General features: G+C 29.2%; 2 protein-coding genes across 2 annotated transcripts; both read right to left on the bottom strand.

Annotated features, from left to right (window-relative positions):
* Window positions 1–6,818: 6,818 nt before the first annotated feature.
* LOC135961226 (UDP-glucosyltransferase 2-like) lies at window positions 6,819–11,736 on the bottom strand. Its single transcript, XM_065512741.1, has 2 exons — window positions 11,472–11,736; window positions 6,819–8,137 (listed from the first exon to the last, which is right to left on the bottom strand). Exons 1-2 carry the CDS (start codon window positions 11,725–11,727, stop codon window positions 6,819–6,821), a joined length of 1,575 nt encoding a protein of 524 aa, XP_065368813.1. The 5' UTR covers window positions 11,728–11,736.
* A 6,475-nt stretch (window positions 11,737–18,211) lies between these two features.
* LOC135955231 (UDP-glucosyltransferase 2-like) lies at window positions 18,212–20,364 on the bottom strand. Its single transcript, XM_065505562.1, has 2 exons — window positions 20,073–20,364; window positions 18,212–19,694 (listed from the first exon to the last, which is right to left on the bottom strand). The coding sequence occupies exons 1-2, from the start codon at window positions 20,326–20,328 to the stop codon at window positions 18,364–18,366; spliced, it is 1,587 nt and encodes a 528-aa protein (XP_065361634.1). The 5' UTR covers window positions 20,329–20,364; the 3' UTR covers window positions 18,212–18,363.
* Between the last annotated feature and the right edge of the window lie 824 nt (window positions 20,365–21,188).

The raw sequence follows: 21,188 nt of genomic DNA, 5'->3' as shown, positions 1-21,188 counted from the left end.
GGAAACCTTGTTGTGTTCACTATTTATCCCCAAAGTATTTTCCCAGTCCCATAGAAAATGTGGACCCTATGGCCAAAATTGTAAAAAATACCATTTTTGGGATTTTTAGGAATTGGAATTTTTTACACTTTGTTATTTAGAACGAAAAATTTAAAAAAAAAAACGTAGAAATTTTCACTGTAGCCAAAGACGGACACTCACAGAATAAGTTAGAAACCTTTTCATCATGTTCCTCATTATGACAAGTTCTTCGGTAACTATTGAATCTTAGACCCAGTCATATTATGAAACTGGTTCCAATTTTGCAGTGTCCTACAATAACTGAGAACTATAGTCTTGAAGATGCGTTTAATCGAATTTCTCATTGTCAAAAAATAAGATCCGTCAGTTTTTATACCCTACACCACCACAAGCGGTGAATGAGGGTATATATAAGTTTGTCATTCCATGTGTAACATTGAGAAATATTCATCTGAGACCCAACAAAGTATATTATTGATCCTTATGAAATTCTAAGTCGATTGAGCCATATCCGTCTGCCTGTCCGCTCACGTCCAAAATACGCAAACAAAATTGATAGACTTGCAAAAAATATATTTACTGTTCCCCTAATCAGTTTGGTATTGAAAATCAGCAAAATCGGTTCAGTACAACCAGAGCTATGAACCTAAATGTGAGACAACCGAAAAAAAAATTTACAATTTTCACATATTTTTGGTTATTTGTGTAAATATATTGCAGATAATACCATAAAACTTTACACACGTTATTTTTATAATAAAAGGACTAACTCTGGTGAAAATTATAAGAATCGGTTCATGATTTCTTCTAGCACCCATGCAAATTTCTTCCCGAAATATGGTTCTATGGTCTATAAATGCGTTAAGAATTGCAGTATCCATACAAAATTCAGCAAAAATAAGTTTCGTGCTAAAAAAAATCACAACACTAATTTTTTTGTGGATCGGTCCATATTTGACCATAGCCCCCATATAAAGTTCACTTCCGAAATCACTTAAATTAGCATAAATATCTTATAAATATCGCTATTAAGTTGAAATTCGTCATAAATAATCCCCATATATACCAAAATCGCTATTCCTAATTCTATGATGATCGACCTATAATTGATTATAGCTCCCATATATATCAATCTAAAAAATTTGTATGCAGGTGAAAGGTATTTAAGATTCGGCAAAGCCGAATATACTGCTCTAACTTGTGTTTTATAATTTTGTTCTCAAAAATGTAAAAACTTGCATCTAGTTTACCATCGACTAGAGCCACCCTAATGCTCACACATACATTTATATATTGACCATATAAACACATACATCCATTAATATACATGTAAACTAAATACAACCATAGTTTATTTTATTATTCAAAAGACTGTGTAAATATTTTGTTGAATATTTTGCTGATTTAGCTAAATATATCCTTAGTTATTTATGTGTGTCATGTTTGTGTTCACAAATTTTACGAAATATTCACAGTAACAGCAATAAAAAGGCCCACAGCCATACAAAAGAAGTACTCACACACAAAAAAACAATAAAATTTATGAAACAAACTGGAAAAGACAAAAATATCACAAAATGCCAACTAATTAAAACTAAGCAAAATTAAAAAAAAAATAGGCTAGAGATACATATTTAATTAAGAATAACAGCAAAGTTGTTTTAGTTTTATTATTTTGATTTCTGGGAAATTTTATATAAAGCCAAATTGGCAGAAATAATATCAAAGATATGCATAAATTTAATTACTTACATTTTGTAAATAACTAAAAATCATAATAGGGACAAACAAAAAACAAATTCTAACGAAAAAATTTATTTTTAAACCTTCTTCTATTATATGTATATTGGACACATGGGTATAAACCACAATCAAAAAAGATAGGGCTTTTTTGTCATTACAGCACATCATCCTAGACCCACCAAAGTATATACATATATTCTGGATCCTTATGAAATTCTACGATGATCTAACAATGTCCGTCCGTCTGTCTGTTGAAAATACGAAAGGAAATAGCTGGCTGAATTGTTCCACTAATACCTTATAAGGTTTGTTTGGTATTGAAAATGGGCAATATCGGTGCATGATATAAATATCCCCCTGGAATACTGTTTGGTCAGTCATAAATATTGTTAAAAAAATTGTATTTGAATTCAAATATAACGGTTTTAAAGGCTGGTTTAAAGTTGCATCATGTTTTCATACTTTATATTTCTGGAGACTTCTAATTACACTGTGACACAAAATCGAACAATCCGAATTGGAATGGGATGAAACCAAAAGCAAATGAAAGCTTACGTCTTCTATAACAAAAGCCTCAAGGCTTTTTTTTAGTTCAGCGCTAGATTTTTTTTACACGCGTTTGAAGTTAGTGAATTTGGAACGCTGGATAACAAGAAAAAATCATTAAAAATTTGATAAAACAATTATGGAAAAACATTGTCCACCGGACGATTAACAGTAGTTAACATAACTATGGACATTATTAACATAGTCATGGAACAGGCTTAGGGTGTAATGATTACATTGTGCAATCTATTACTGGTATAATTACCATTATCTTGTAATTGTAATTGGATTTTTTTAAATTACCATTACATGTAATGTGTAATTGGTCAATAGGACATTACAATCACAAATAATTTTAATTTAATTTTTCAATTACAATTATAAGTAATTGTAATTGCAATATTTACATTACAATTACATGTAATTGTAATTGGAAAATATCAATTACAATTACAAAATTAAGAAACAGTAATAGTAATATGACTAAAAATATATAATAATTACTTTCAAAATATTTATTATTAAAAATATATAAAATTACAAAAGTTATCAATTACTTATTTTTACAGTGCGCATTACAATGCCGAAGACCATTATTTTATAGTAATACTTTTCTAACGACCCGTACTAGATATTAATTTGGTCTTTAGTTTCCCAACAAAGATTGAAAATTTTGGTACAAGTATAGTTTGTAAAATAATTCATTATTGGGTAATTCAATTTTAATTCGACTCAGTGTGGATTATCACAAACCCGCATTTACTTTTTCACGAAAAGTTTTTTTTCTCTAAATGTTCAAAAAAATTGATAATACAAAAAAATATAATTTTAAAATTTACAGGAGAAGATTTTTTTTATTATTTTGAAATTTATACATAGAATTAAAAATGTTATGATGCGATATAATATAATTTCGTTCAAGCTATTTGCTTATTTTTCAAAAATATTTATAACTTTTGACAATTAAAAATTCATTGAATACTTTATTGAAAAATGTGATAAAAAATGTTTTTTATTGAATTTTTGCATAGATACAAATTTTTCGAATTGAAATTAAATTTTTATTTATGAATAATTTTTAATGAAATTTCACAGATATGTAAATTTTTCTATTTAAAATGGAAAAATAAAAACGAAATTTGAAATTTATTATCACCAATCCCGCAATTCCCAAAGATCCAAAAATGGGAATTTTTAGTTTTTTGGCTATAATATCCATACCAGGGTCGGGGTTATCGGAAGCCTTTACAAAATAATTAGAAACATATTAGGTCACCTAAATTGGGTACTATGTTTTGATATCGAATATGCGACATTAGAATTTTTGCCATAAAATTTAGTGTTTATAAAAAACCGACTTTTTAAAAAACCGGTTTTTCGGTTAACCGACATCGAAAAAACCGGTTAAACCGGTTAACCGTCATATATGTGTAGAAAACATTAAATGTCCAATAAAGTATATACAGCTTTAAAATTTGTAGTTTTTAGTAGTCAGGAATGGTTAATATTAAAAAACTATAAATATACAAAGGTGCTAAGTCCATTTTATATTGTAAAAATGTCAAAATTATTATCTCAGTCAAATGGAATTGAGTATAAATATATTACTAAAGGTATTTATAGACGGCAACACTGAGTATTAACAATTTTCAAATTTAAAATATTATTGAAATCATTCGGTATTTCAAAAAATCGTTTCGAAAAAACATTTATTGTTTACACGATAGTTTACAAATATTTTATTTCTTTGTTGATTGATATTTTTCTGCAAACTTTATTTTTATTTTATATTTTCTTGACATTTTTGTTTGCCTTATTTCTATTTATGCAAAAGCACTTCTTCTTAGCTGTGATTATTTGTCATTATAAATCATACCAAATAATTAATAAAACTCCATTATCATATTTCAAATCATGGATTTAGAATTTTTTTGTCTCTCCTGTAATATTTCTGAAAAGCTAACGAAATGATTAATAAATTAAAATTTTAAGAACAAAACACACTAATGAAGTCCTATTTATTTAAATAAGGTATGTACATCGAATTCAATTTAAAGTTTGGTAAAATCATCACTAAGTTTTTAATGAATCATTAGTAAGATTTAACCTAAACTTATAGAATTATGCGGAATTTAATTGTAATTTTTAAGTAGTTTCATTATGCGCAATTTATTCCGAAAAAGTTTTTAAGTAAACTCATCGTCCTCTAATATTTAGAATCATTGTAATTCTTAAATATTAATATTATATCAATCTAAAGAGGTTTGTATTTTTAATCTACGATTTAGGTTTCAAATCAGACCAATAATGTGTACACAATGAATATTAAAAATGCATAAAAACATGAGATTTATTAATTTTAGTCCCAAATTTTAAAAACCGGTTAACAGAGTGATAAAAACCGGATAAACCGGTTAACCGAAAATCAACATTTTAAATTAACCGGTTCGCAAAAAATCGAGATTTCGAAGAAAAACCGGTTTTTCGGTTAACCGGTTTATAAACACTAATAAAATTTTATTTTACATAAAAAATAGGTGTTTTTTGAATGGACCTGATCCCCTCGATAACAACAATTTTTTAATTTTTACTAATTTAAAATATTTTATGAATACTTAGCTTTCAGAAAGTACAAATCCATTATACAACCTCTTAGAAATTTTTTAAGATAACTTAAAAATAAAAAAGTACCTTTTTCCCAGAAAATTAGCGAAAAGTCGTCTTTTTAAAACTTTTTAAATTCGAACTTTGGACTTAATCATTATTTTTAAACAATTCTTTTTCTATTTGACAAATAAATGTGTTGTTATACCAAAAAATGAAAATTGTTGAATATCGGAAAATATTTGGACCCGCTGGAGTGTGGTGGGTAAATATTTTGAAAATTTAATATTCAAATGCGAATATCTCCTAAGCTATAAGATTATATGTGTGTAATTTTTTTGAAATCGGAACACAAACGAATAAATTGAATCGTTTTAAAAATATAACATGCCCGAGGTGTCCTACTTTGGGGATCCTTGGTCGCGCCCCCATGGGCCCAGAGGTCAAGGTTCAAAACTTAAACTCGACAACACTTTTTCTTTGCGCATGTGAAATTTCATTCAAACCAATCTAACCATTTGCAAGTTACAGATTTATTTCCCTCTTTTTGTTCGATACCACTGTGTGTCGCTAATGATAAAATTCGTTTTCTATAAAAAATAAACATTGACTTACGATAAAATCTTACCCCCTATAATTTTTAAGTTATTAACAATTTTGACATTCTGAGAACGCTAAAACATCAGTCGGTCCATAAAATTTTAATTTTTGCAATAAAAAAAATTTAGAAAATGTCGCTTACGATAATTTGGCGCTAAGGGCTCGATATGTAGATCTCTTACTTTTTTATCTAAAAAAGTCATATTAAAATTTAGAAATGTAATTGATTTTAAAGTAATTACATTACTTTTAATTAGCATAGCATTTTTCTATCAATTACATACTGGTAATTGTAATAGAAAAAGGCAATTACAATTATACTAATTGTAATCAGTAACATATCAATTACAATTACATGTAATGGTTATTTAAAATTATCAATTGCAATTACACCTCAAGTAATTTAATAGAAAATGTAATTGGCATCCCACAAGCCTACCATGGAACATATCACATTGAATAAAAGCTTTGAGTTGATCATTGTATAAATAAAACTTTCATGAAGCTACTAGAAGAAAGATTGCGTTGTGTATAAATGGCTGCGGTCGATGATTTAGTTTATCATAGGCGCTGTTAGAGTTAACATCAACTGCATTCTTGTACATTATAAAGAGTTTAATTCAAAATTGTGTACTACTGTGAATTATAAACGTGTATTTATATAAAAACACTGAGTGACTATTGTTGTGTAAATTTGAATAAATAAAGAGTTGCTACAATTCGAAACTGCTAAACTGCTTTTATTTGCAATCAAATGTATCTGGTTTATTCAAAGGAAATAAACCACCGTTTTTAAAAGGTAAAAACGTAACAATATGCAATTTTCAGAAACATTTGGCGAACTGACCACCTTGTCCATTTGGAAGAGAATATTCGTCGCGTTATTGCCGCGATACATCCTGATTTATTGCGAATGGTGTGTAAATATTGGTCTTTCAGGTTACGATATGTACGCGCTCGAAATCATATTTAATCACTAATGCCATACATGTATCTGTTTTATTTCAATTTAAAGTTCTCGACCTATTTAAAAAAAAACACTTTACAACATTCATTAACCGTATGTCTGTCTATACCTGATAAATTTTTGTTTATTAAAATTGTTGTGATAGTCTCCATTCATTAGTATTATTGCCTTGTTATGACAAAATTGTTAGTGCTTTAGCTCCAACAACTTTGTCTTGACAACATTTTTCTTCATCAAATATTTGTGTTAACCAACAATTTATTCACCAAATATACAGCTCTGTGCGATACCATGTCGAAAGTTTTTATTTCCTCCCAATAATAATTTCCAGTTCTTTTCAATTTTTCTTAACCTTTATTTGTAAATTATTTTTACTTTTAAAAACCAGCAAATATATACATTTCATTGTTAACCAAATACTAAAAACAATTACAGCAAATGCTACTAGAAATGCTAACAAGACATCAATATTATTAAATTGCCAAATATTTAAAAAACGTCCTTTAACACGCAAATGTGTAGCACCCTTGTGTCTCAGCACATACTCAATCCAGTAGACCGCCTTGTCTTTAGGTTTCATAGGTTGATCACGAAAGACGGTGGATAATTCTTTGATTTTTATTAAATAACGTGGATTGTTTAAAAGTTCTAGAATATTTTGTTGCAGTTTCGATTCAGTGAGTTGTCGCAATGTTAAACCCAAACCATAACCGGTTTTAAGGGCCATATTGATATTTACATGCTGATCGGCAAACATAGGTATGCCCAGAATAGGTTTACCATAATACACAGCCTCTATAATACTAATTAACTCACCATTTGTTATGAACAACTTAATATTTGGATGAGCCAACATTGAGTATTGGGATACATTGAAAACCTGCAAGATGTTTTTGTATTTATAACCTTCTGATGGCATATAGTTGTTATGCCAAATAACATTGTAATTTAAATCTTTAAATGTTTGAACAAATGACTGAGAATTATTCGGATTAAGGTTAAACATGTCTGCACTAACACCTAAACATAAATAAATGACACCTTGAGGAGAATCATCTAAAAATCGTTGAACATTTAAAGGTAAATTCTGCAAATTCTCTTCAATATGCAAACCAGCCACCTCAATCATATTGGGCACATACGGCCGAGGAAAACTTAAAGAAAAATGTTGATTCAACAACACCAAAGAGAAGTTACGATTGGCCTGATCAAAAGTAATGGTGGCATTAGGAAATAAATCATTATAAAGTCTGCGTTGCAAAGGCAGTTGCAAAAGTTCATGAGTCATTAAATCAACAACATTTAGGGCAACATTTAAACAGCGCTTCCAAAATGTTACATCAAATGTATGCTGTGTGAATAAGGAGGGCACAAATGACAGAGGGGAGACATTGCCCACCATTAAGTCCAAAGATGTTAGAGCGCCAAAATTGGAAATACCCACCATGGGAGCATTGAAGTGTTCTCCCAAGCCATACAAGGCCTCGCATATAAAAGTATCCAGCATTATCATATCAAACTGTTCATTTTTCATAATCTCTTTAACATACGGATTGTTGATAATATTTGAGGTGGCTAACACGCTTTTACCGAAAATGCTTTGCATATTCGAAAAGAAACTTTTATCCAGAACTTCGGTGGAAAATGTTGAAAATTCTAAAAGCAAAATAAAGAAAAATATACATTAGGCCGGGTCGAATTATATGGACGATCAAAAAGTAAAAAATCGTTTAGCAGAAACGCAATCTACGGAAAATTCTAAGAAAATCTCCTCAAGAAATCATAGGTCTAAAATCAAAGCCTATCTTGCGCATTTCGTCTTTTATCCAATAAAAAAACTATTAAAAAAAATATGTACTGAAATATCATTGGATAAAAGACGAAATGCGCAAGATAGGATTTGATTTTAGACCAATGGTTTCTGCTATACGATTTTTTGTGAAATATACATACATATATTTTTAATTTTGCTAGAGCTATTTATTAACGACAATACTGAGTATTAATATTTGTCAAAAACTTATATCACAATACAATTTTATCGTCTGAAAATAAATATTATTAAATTATCAAATAATACAAATGATTTTTATACCCTACACCACCATAGAATAGTGGTTTCGAAACTTTTTTTCCAAATAATTCAGTATCTCCGGAAGTACTGGATATCTTAACGAAATTTTATATGGTTAGAGCTGAGGTGTTTCCGGTTTGATTTACAGTTGACCATGGATAATGAGGGCTAGTGCGTTTCCTCTCAAATTTAGTCTCAAACTTTTTTAAAAAATCGGCAAAAATCCATTTATGATCCGAATGAGCTGAAAATATAAATAGTCCTTGCGGCGATATCCCTTTTAGTTAAAGAGATATTTAGGTTTATTTATTTATTCTAACCTTCAACATGAGTGGCAAATGTATATAGTTTGTCATTCCGTTTGTAATTTCTACATTTTTCATTTGCGCCCTACAAAGTATATATATTCTGGACCGTCATAGATAGCGAAGTCGATAAAAGACCAAAAAAACAAATAAACGTGTCTCCCAGTTTTGCCCAAAGTTATGCACTTTTTTTATGGGCCCCCAAATATTTGGAGCCTCGTCATTTTTGCAAAATGTAATAATTTTTTCAGGCTCATATCTTGAAAACAATTCGGAATTTTGATTTGCTCTCTGGGGCAGAATTGTAGCGCTTGTCATAAGGAACAAAAATTGTGAAGATATAAAATCAAAAAAACTTCATCTTCAAGATCAAAATTGCAAAAAACTTTAAAAGATCGAAATAAATTTAGAAATACATTTTTTAAAGCTGCCTAAAAGTATGCCATAAACTAAGATCATTTTTGAAAGATATTGTTTCCTTGAATTTGGACCTGAACAGGAGAAAACAGGTAAAAAAATGTAGAATTTTTTAAAGTTTTTTGCGATTTTGGTTTTGAAGAAGTTATTTTAAGACAAGGGCTACAACTTTGCCTCAGCGAGTAAATCAATATTCCGAATTGTTTGCAAGATATGAGCCTGAGAAAATGATCGCTTTTTTGCAAAAATGACACAGAGGGTCCATAAAAAAAAGTGTATGACTTTGGGCAAAATTGGGAGACACGGGTCTCTTTTTTTGGTCTTTTATCACATAGTGGTATCCGTATATGGTTATTTTTTTTCGTGTTGCACTGTGTAATTGATCAGCCTATGAAATAAGTGTTTGGAGAGGATTTTGCCCGTTTTAAGTGCCTACTTATGTTTTAGCAAATATTTCAACATAATGAAAAAGAATGATGATTCTTTACCCAGTTTTCGAGATACTGCGTCTGAAAGCAGACCAAATTATGAAAAAATGGTCTGTTTTTTTGAACACTGAAAATCAGTCATCTTTGAAGGACGATATCTTCTGAATTAAATTGAAATCGTTGGACAGTTTTCTGTAAAATAGGTTTATTAAATATTTTTTAGGGGCACATGAAATTTTTGATTATTTCAACCTCACTTGTTCTACAGGCGCCACTGTGCATAGTGGGGAGGGCATATTTGGTTAGTTCAGATATTTGTAAAGAACCAACAAGGAAGTGTATAACTAACGCTTGTTATACACTTCCTTACTTGTTATACCCTTCACCATGAGTGATTGCAATATATCTTCATGGAAAATATCTAAGCTTTTTTTGAGCAAAAAAAAAATGTGTCCATTTTGAAAAAAAAAAAGTCAACAAAATTTTGGATTTTGCAAAAAAGGCAAACATTGCATGATTTGAGTTACAAAACATTTATTTTGATAGATATCGAACTCACATCCCACTTAGCGACCAAATAGGTCTTCAAGGGAAATACCTAAGCTTTATTTTAAGAAAAAAAAGGCCAATTTTGAAAAAAGTTTTTGATTTCGGAAAAAAGATATTAAAAATTTTTTATTTTTTTTTTTTATATTTTTTTGAAAGATTGAAGAAATAGCTATCTAAACTATTTGGAACACATTTTGCTAAGAACTATAGGTAATATGTTACATGAATGAGAAAAATCACGTGTTTGGTCAATATTTCAAATTTTCTTCTAACTCAGAGAGTTCTTGACCAATCTTGTTGAAATTTGTGTCTGAATTGCTATCCAATAGGGTAACCTTGGTGTATATTTCATTCCGATCGGAAGACATCGATTATAAAAGTTGGTTCACTTGACATGAAATCCCCGATATACATATATGTTTGTCATTCCGTTTGCAATTTCATTTTTTTCATAAAGTTTTTTCACTAATAAATTAAAAAAAAAAAATATTTTAATTAAAAAAATTAAAAAAAAAAAATCGAAAAACAAATTTAATTTTTAATTTTTATTTAAAAATTTTTATTTCAAAGCATAATTTGGTGAAGGGTATATAAGATTCGACACAACCGAATATAGCTCTCTTACTTGTTTTTATTTGCGGACGGTATTCATAATTTTTTTAAAACAATTCAATAAATTAAAGAAAAATGTTGAAATTAAATTTTTTCATTTTTTAAAATATTTAAAATCTTTATTTTAAAGCATAATTTGGTGAAGGGTTAATATAAGATTCGGCACAGTCGAATATAGCTCTCTTACTTGTTTTATTTGCGGTCGATATTCATACATTTTTTAAAACAATGCAAAACCTTTTTATATCCATTTTGTATGTATGTATATCGGATATGTATTTATAAATACAAATAAGGCAACCCATAATTGAGGAGTCGCAGAACAAAAGGTACTTTTTTGAAAATTTAAAAATTTTGGAAAATTGATTTTTTCTAAAAAATTTTAACCCAAAAAATCAATTTGTAAAAAAAATCGAAAAAGTTCCTCAATTTGCAGGAAAACATCAACAATTAACAAAAAAAAAATTGTTTAATACTATCGTGTAAATACGAAATATATTTTTCAAAATTATTTCTTGACAAATTGGAAGGGTTTAGTAATTATAAATAATAATAGTACACAGTATTGTCGTCTGTAAATACTTAAACTAACTTAACTCACCAACCTTTAGAGATTTCATCCTGTCCATCTATTAATATTTTGCGTATATTATGGTGTAGTGGCTCTTGATTGTTATATCTTATTATCAACGTCAACTGATGACCCCTTTCGTTGAGGGCATTTACTAAAGATGTCATAACTGTGTATTTAGCCGGTTGTGGTAGGGCAAAAATACCCAAAATTCTGGCAGCTTCTATTCGTACTGTTTGCTCCAAACATAACACTATTAGGTAAATTACTATTGTATAGAATTTAAACATTATATTGCCTTAACCTGTCTAATTGTTAATGAAATCAGTTTGTAGTTAGTTTATTTATTTGCCATTATTATCGTATTGAGTAAATACAATATTTGATAATGCCACCATGTAGTTATCACGATAATGCATTTTGATAAGAAATTTCTCTTAGTTAGTATGTTAAATTTTTAAGAGAAAAATAAATGCTGTGTTATAAATTTCTCTTATTTGGCTTTTTTCCAATGTTCCAATGTCTTGTTCTCCATCATTGCACATTTTATTTGTAATTTCATGTTTTGTGTCACAGTAAAAAAATTAAAAAAAAAAAAAATCCATAATGATTCGCTATCACTATCATAGTGAAATACAAAAAAAAATATGAAAGAGTAAAAAACTAGCATATCCAGGTGCATACCAATCCCCCCCATCGCACAGTGGGTTGAATGGTACCCAATGTGGCGATTAATTCATAGAAGCCGTAGTTTTAAAATATTATATTTTTTTATTGATGAGTTGTTATAAGCACATAAAAACACAGAATTTTAGAAAAAAAAGGTTAAAAAAAAAAATTTAACCCTTTAAGCGCATTATTGTTTTTTGGAAAAAAAGACCTTTTTTCACAATTTATGCTGTAACTTTGGAATGGAAAGCGATAAATTATTGAATAAAATTGGAAATTAAAGCATACCTAATGTGCTATTAAAAAATTTAAAATATAAATTTATTGTATGTTTTTATATTAGTATAAAATTAATTTAAAATCCAATTTTTGTTTTACACAAAATTGTATAAATTTAAAAATTTTTTCAAAAAAGTCATAAAAGAGAATATTATAATTTTTTAGTACTGAATAATCATAAATCCATAAAAACACAGCACTTTAGAAAAAAAAAAGTTTAAAAAAAAAATTTTTTAACCCGTTAAATGCATTATTGTTTTTTGGAAAAAAAGACCTTAGCTCACAATTTATGCTATAACTTTGGAACGGAAAGCGATAAATTAATGAATTAAATTGGAAATAAAAGCCACAAAAGACAATATCATAAATTTTTGTAATGAACAATCATAAATACATAAAAACTCAACTTTGAAAAAAATGTAAGAAAAAAATGTTTTAACCTATTTTGTATCGGAATATGTTTTTTAGCAAGGGTAGTTCTTTCACTATAACTTATATAAGTAAAAAACCTCAATAAACCCGCACGATTTTTTTTCTGTATATAGAAGCTGAAAGTTCATATTTTAGGAGCATTTAATGGAATTTACCCGATCTCGCACTGATTTTTTTTAAACTCAATCTATATATCGAAAAAACCCCAATAATGGAGAACTTTAAAAAAAATCTTAAAAAATATTTTCAAAACATTTATCTAAACAAAAATTATTTATTTATGTTCTCAAATACCTGAAGTTGATGGTTCCATTTTAATATTTCTTTGACTTTGACCGCTCACTGCCAATAAAGTAAGTTACTCACAACTGTAATTTTAGCAGTTTGTGATGTATTATTTAATGCATTTTAACCCAATACCAAACATGACTGAAACAGATAAAGTTCAGCTTTTGAATTAATCGCCACTTTTGGTACATTTCAACCCTCTGTGCATCGTAGTAAATATGTGAAAGGATTTTATAAACAATAAAAAGAATATAATTTATATAGGAATTTTCTGTAAGTTTCTAATTGTATATTTACACAGAAAATATAAAAAATATCCTGCGATTTTAAAAAATCTTGATACTTTTTTATACTTAAGACATTAGCTCCGCTACACTGTGGGAGAAATCAACAATTTAGTGGCGCAAAATAAAAAAAAAAAAACTTTCGCATATTTGATTTATTGTTATGTATTTTCAATCTATAGTTGTTGCTGTACTTAAAAATGTTTAACATTTATTAATAACTTCAGTATTTTGGTTTTGACAACTATTTAAATGTAAAAAATTTTTCAGAAATTTTTTTTATGAAGAATTGGTTTCAAAGTTGTTGTTAAGCTGGATAGTACAAGGTTTTCTTTAAGTCGTATTTTTACTCTTTTTTATGTAGATGGAATATGAGGCTTGGTAAATCAGAAAAATAAAAATATATTTTCCGCTATTTGTGATAACCAATGGCCATATTCTTATAGAATTTTTTTTTTTTACTTTTTGAATTTTCGGAAGGTTGCCAGTTACTAATGCTGTGAGATGCAGTCCTAATTTTTATACCAATATCAAGGCTATATTATAGACTACATATGGTGAAAAATTTAGCTGCGAAAAAGTGCGAGGTGAATTTATATAATTTTTTTAAGAAATTATTATCGTTTGGACGATGTAAAATCTCATACTAAATTGTTCCTTATTTTTTTAAGATTGTATATAAGAAGTGCTATTAGTAATTACATTATATAAAAATGAAATTTATGTAATTCTAACTACTTACAAGTTGCTAAAAACAAATGCCAATATACCAAATTTGACATAAAATTATGAGTCCTTTTAATATGGTAGTGCTTTATTTAGATTAAAAATATAACATTTGCAAAGCATTTTATGTCAATATTAATATATTTGTTTGAACGCATTGTTATATCCACATTGTCCAGAACTTCTTCTGTAAGCTATTAAAAAGTGGAACCGTTATCGAAAGATGTTATGCATCTTTTGTTGGATCCATTAATTCCTAGTGATTCATCAGACTCCAGTTTTTTGATAACAGCGGGTCCAAATATTTCCCGATTTTCTCCATTCCGATTTTGGTTGTTGCACAGTGTAATTGTTATTCGTTTTTAAAAATAAACTTATTAATAAAACTAAAAAAGTTTAATTTTATATGAATATTTCGACCTATGCCGGCAATAGGGTAAATGTCCAAAATCTATAGATTTAAATAGTTACTTGCTATAAATAAAATTACTTATATAATTTAAATTTTTTGAAAGATATATTAAAATAATTTCTTACAATTGTATAGAATAGTATAGAATTTCTTCCGAGGTAGTGTAGTTTAGCAGCCACTACCGCTCATTCTACTGAAGTAGCAGTACCCATTTTGCATAACTTTATTAGCTTACCTCCTTGCCTGCAATATTTCCATATAAATGATATTAATATGGCCAAGCGTTTAGAAGATACGAATTTAGTTCCACTAAATTCGGGTTTTCTCCCACTGTGCGCTATGAGCAAGTTTCGATCCAGCATTACTTTAGTCAAACTACATACAACTCTTGAACTTCATCTTTTGATCCACCACACTTCACGACAAAGTAAGAAAACTCTGGTAATAGAAGTTCCCAGAATAGTCAATACGGAATATTATATAATATATTCCTTGTTCCGAACTACGTTCAGTTGTTGTTGTTCCCAACTACGTACAGTGAAAATAACAAGTAAGAGAGCTGTGCCGAATCTTATATACCCTCCACCAAATTATACTTCAAAATAAAAATTTTAAATATTTTTAGGGTAACAAAATTTAATTTTTTTTCCAAGTTGTTTTTTTTCATATTTGGGAAAAAAAAATTTTCGAATTTTTTTTTAAATTTATTTTTTTTTTAGTTTTTTTTAATATTTAGCGAAAAAACTTTTGTTTAAAAAAAAATTCGGCTTAAAAAATATGTTTTCCTATTTTGACCTTATTTGGGACTTCGGAAAGTTGATATCAATAGACAGATGGACTCGGCTTAATCAACTCCTCTATCTATAAGTATCCAGAATATATATACTTCATAGGGTCGGAAAATTATATTGTGGAAATTAAAAACGGAATGACAAACTTATATATACCCTTCTCACGAAGGTGAAGGAAAAAAAAAGAAAAAATTTTGCATGAAATATATGAAAAAACGTTTAAAATTTTTTAAAATGGCCAAGGTTTTGAAGCTTTTGAAGAGTAAATATAAGCTTTTTATAAAATTTTTTGGTATTGGTGAAAACCTTTGGACTTGGAGATTAATATTTTTATGAATGGAAATAATTATATAAATTTTTCGGATGTCATTTACCTTAAAAACTAAAAAAAAAATGTAATAAGTTTTTTCTCAAAAAAGTCTTCGGGACTATATAAATTTTTTTTATGATCTGAAAAGAGAACTTAATGCAAAAACGTATAAAGTAAAATTTGAATCACTTGAGCGGACATTGTGCGCCCCAGACTTATCCAAACTTAGCCAATTTTGAAACAAAATTTTAGGTTTGAGTAACAAATTCTAAAAACGCAAAGCACCGATATTGCTTCATATTTGTATAGCAATATATGTTTTTATACCCTTCACCTTCGTGAGAAGGGTATATATAAGTTTGTCATTCCGTTTGCAATTTCCACAATATAATTTTCCGACTCTATAAAGTATATACTTATATTCTGAATCCACATATATGGCAGAGTCGATTAAGCCATGTCCGTCTATCAGTCTGTCTGGTGAAATCGATTTTCTGAAGACCCCAGATATCTTCGCGAACCGAATCTTCAATAATTCGGTCAGACATGCCTTCGTAAAGTTTCCTATTTAAAATCAGCAAAATTGGTCCACAAATGGCTAAGATATGATGAATAAACCAGAACAACCTGGATTTTTGACCTATATCTGGGTTACTAAAGGTAGGGTCACACATGACATATATTTGACGAGAAAGACGTAACCACTAAATAAAATACATTTGAATTATTTTATTTATATCAAAAACTTCTTTTACTTAGGATGATTCAAAACAAAAAAAATTTATTTTATTTTATTTGATGCTGTTTGATCTTACAAAACACTTGTAAGAGTAAACACGTCAAACAAATGTGTGCTAAAAAAAGTGGTTACGCTTTTTTGAGCAAATATTTGCCATGTGTGATCCTACCTTAAGTCATTAATATATACAATATGGATATCTAATGATAGATATTTCAAAGACCTTTGCAGCGACGTATATAAGACCATAGTAAGTTGGACCTACAATGGGTCAAAATCGGAACAAATTATTTTTTATACCGAATTTTTTTTTTTCACCAAAAAAAAATATTTAAAAAAAAATAAAAAAATTTAAATAAGAATTCAAATTTTTTTTTTTTTTCAAAAAAATTAAAAAAACAACTTTGAAAAAAAAATTAATTTTGTTAACTTAAAAATATTTAAAATTTGTATTTTGAAGTATAATTTGGTGAAGGGTATATAAGATTCCGCACAGCCGGATATAGATCTCTTAGTTGTTAAGGTAAATGATGTCCGAAAAAACACAAAATTATTTAATTTCACTAAAATGTCAATCTTCAAGTCCTAGGGTTTACACCAATATCAAAAACTTATATAAGATGCTTATATTTACTCTTGAGAAACTCCACAAACCTTAGCTTTCAAACATTTTAACGTTTTTTCATATCTTGTATCAAGCCAATTTTGCGTGATCAAGATTGGGTAACGTGATGCGCCGATAATGATTTGCATATTCTTCGGTAATGCAGCACAATAGAGAAGTATACACTCGAAATCCTTTTTAACAAAAAAATATTTGTTTTAGAGTTAAAAAATAGTAAACAAACGAACATTTGTAAGGTACAAAGTGATATAATTCAACAGAAATAAGTTTCACATGACCTAATTTTATGGCGCTAGGTCCATAATTAGTCATAGCTCCTATATAAGTTCCACTTCAGAAAATCATTCACTAATAACAGGTGGCGCAAAACCCGCGTGTAACCCACGATGAGCCATTACACCCGCTCAAAGTCACTGTATGGTGTGCAGTTTTCGCTGGAGGAGTCATCGGACCTTTTTTCTTCCAAGACGTCGCGGTCCAAACGGTTATTGTGAATGATGAGCGCTACTGAGCAATGATCAACGAGTTCGTTTTGCAGCAACTTGATGAATTGGGATTGGAAAACATGTGGTTTCAACAGGACGGTGCAACGGCACACACTGCACGTGCCACAACCGATATGCTGAAGAATGCATTTCCCGGGCGCCTAATCTCCCGTTTTGGCGATTTGCACTGGCCAGCAAGATCGCTCCAGACTTCTTTTTGTGGGGCTTTTTGAAGTCGCGGGTTTATGTCAAAAAGCCTTAGACTCTTGCAGCTCTTAAAGATAATATCCGTCAAGAATGTGAGGACCTATCGCCGGAAGTTTTGGCCAAAGTGATGGAAAATGCCATAAAAAGGGCTCAAATGACAATCAACTGTGGAGGCGGCCATTTACATGACATCATATTCTCTACTTGATGTAAAAAAAAAATAAAAGACTAAATAAAAACAATCCACAAGAAGAATCAAAGTTTTTAATTTTTTTTTTAATTACAGCCAAAAAACATCGGAAGTTTACTTTTGCGCCACCTTGTATAAGTTATTGAAATTTTAAAACAAAAAGATTTATGCTCATTTATTCAGTGTAGGGTATTTTATGGTCGGGATTGACTGACTACACTTTCTTACTTGTTTTTATATGTATATCAGTTAAAATTTTAACAATTGCACCTATTTGAAATTCTCCCACTATGCAAGTCTTATTTTTGAAATTCTAGTATTAAATAAGACAATTAAATTCTGGTTTTATTTTGTATATAAATATTTATTAAATGGCTTAAAATACTAAATGCAAACAAATTAATTAATTTATACAACTTGGCCATTGTTGATATATATAGATAATTTATATATATTATATTGTTGATATATATATATATATATATTTACTTAACTACGCTTTACTTTATTTTTGGTCGAACTCTTCTTTGTTTCCTTACCTCCACACAACAATTTAGCCATTAAACGTACAACAGCCACCAATGCAAAAATAATGACAACAAAACCTCCAGCTAATATAGCAAATACATCAATATTATATTGCTGCAAATAGTTTAAGTCCGTTCCAGCATTACGCATATGAGGTGCACCCTCATGCCTCAAAACGTACTCAATCCAGTAAATAGCTGTCTCCAAAGGTGTCTGAGGCTGATCTCTAAATTGACACGATAACTGTTGGACTCTTTTAGTGTAACGTTCATTTGTTAGAAGCTCCACTATGGTAGACTTAAAGGACTCCTTAGTTATGTCATTTAATTGCAAAGACAATGCGTAACCTCCTCTAACAGCATTCTTAACATTCATGGGTTGATCACCAAATATGGGTATGCCCAAAATAGGTTTACCATGGAATATGGTTTCTGTTGTGCTTAAGAAACCACCATGAGATATGAACAGCTTCACATTGGGATGAGCCAATACCGAGGGTTGAGGATACCATGATTTTATGAAAACATTGTGTGGTTTGTTGGGCATAGATTCATCTTCAAATTTCCAAAGCACCTTTTGTTTAAGTTCCCTAAAGGTATCCAAAAATACCTTCAAAGTTTCGGGCGGAATATCTTTGCTCTTCAAATTCGAACCCATAGAGAAATATATGGCTCCTTCGCTGGCATTGTCCAGAAACTGCTGCAAGTCCTGGGGTAATGGATCAGGTTTTTGTTTTATATGCAAACCGCCCACCTCAATCATATTTGTGACATATGGCCGTGGGAAACCCAAGGTAAAATGATGATTTAATAATACCAAAGAGAAATTTTTTCTTACTTCCTCGAATGTCAGCTTGGAAGAGGGGAAATATTTTTCAAAAATTTTCTTTTGAGTCGGCAGCATCAGAAAATTATGCAGAAAATCATCCATAACACTGGTGACCACATTCACTAGTCTTTCCTGGAGATTCATATGATTGTCAAATGGTAGAGACATGTGGGGTATATAAGACATGGGCGATATGTTATTCACTAAAACATCAACAAAATTTATGGTGCCAAAGGTGGAGACACCCACCATGGGAGCATTAAAGTGTTGTCCCAAAGCATACAAGGCATCACAGTATAATGCTTCCAGTATTATTAAATCAAATTTTTCATTTTTCATAATATCTTTAACTTTTGGATGCTCCAGCACATTCACCACCATTTTAGCGCCAAAATCAGAAAACTCAAATAGCTCATCAAAGAAGGTTTTCTCTTTCACTTCTCCCACGGCTTCGGACATTAGAGCTGAAAATTTTCAAAAATTATTTATATATGAAGGTATAATTATTATGTGTTAAACACATAGACTACTGCAGGCTACCGACAACCGACTACCTTATATCAAAATTAAAAACGACGATTATATTGACGCCATCAAAGCTACCCGGCTACTCCACAATGTTGCCCCAGTAGCCAAATTAATGTAGTTTTTGTTTTCGTAGATGGCAATGAAAAATATGTATCGAAACGTCAAAATTCCATGCCAGCTGGTTATGATGTTACTGTCGTTTTCATTATAATTAAGTAGCTGACTACAGGGCGACAATTGCTGTCAACTGTATTTGTAGTCGCAAGCTGTAGTCTATATGTTTAAAGCATAAAGTCTAAATAAATTCAATTTACATTCAAACAACTTTGAATTTTCCATTACTGCAATATCTCGGAAATTTTTAACCGGTGTCTTTTGTGGAAACGTTGAAATTGAGGTGACCTCATGACCACGTTCAGCTAAATCTTTTAATAAAGTCGCTGCCATGATGTATTGTGAAGGTCCCGGATAACCAAAAATTGATAATATTTTAGCAGCATTTGTTTGAGTATTTAAGGTCGCCAAAATTATACAAACGACACATATTTTAATAAATAAAAACAATTTCATTGCACAGCCGTCTGATTTTAGTGTATGAACGAGAGAAAATATAAATACAAACTGAGAATGTTTGCTAAAAATATACAGCGTCAAACCAAATTAAATTAAATTTAATAAAATTGCACTTTATCTTCTAATCTAGAAATGTTGTGGTGTTTTGTTTATAAAACAAAACAACAATGAATATAACTTTAATACCAAGTGATGGCAGTATTTGGTACATTTAAACCAACATAAAGGTACATTTATAATTTTGATTCTAGGTAAAGTACTTTTTTAAACAAAATGGTACTAAATATGTACATATCTATATTTGTACTCTCCTTGAGACATTAATATAAAAAAAAATATTTAAAAGAGCTCACAATAAGTGAATTTAATTCAATTGAAAAACAGCTTTTAAATACATAAATGATTGCTAGTAGTAAAACAGTGGAGCTGATGACAATAAAAATTATGCAAATATTCTATTATCTTTTTTAGTAGATTTTATTTCTGTAATCTAGTGTAAGAAAGAGAGAGTTAAAGTTAAGACTCGTATATAAAAACCTGTTTTACACCCATCAATTAAAAAAACAAACAAAATTATTAATTTATTAAGTTTGTATTTCAAAATAAATTACAACTTGTTTCACAAATTTCGTTGGTTATAATTTGTATAAAGCTATTATTTAATACATTTTATTAAAAAACAAGTAAGAGAGCTATATTCGGCTGTGTCGAATATTATATACCCTTCGCCAAATTATACTTTAAAATAAAAATTTTAAATATTTTTAGGTGAAGAAAATTTAATAAATCTAATTTATTAGTGAAAAAATTAATGCAAATTTTTTTTTTTTTAATTTAAAAAAAAAATAATTTTTTAG

The sequence above is a fragment of the Calliphora vicina genome, chromosome 1 (genome assembly GCF_958450345.1).
Source record: "Calliphora vicina chromosome 1, idCalVici1.1, whole genome shotgun sequence".
Classification (NCBI taxonomy): Eukaryota; Metazoa; Arthropoda; class Insecta; order Diptera; family Calliphoridae; genus Calliphora; species Calliphora vicina.
This window is presented reverse-complemented; position numbering and strand designations above follow the sequence as displayed.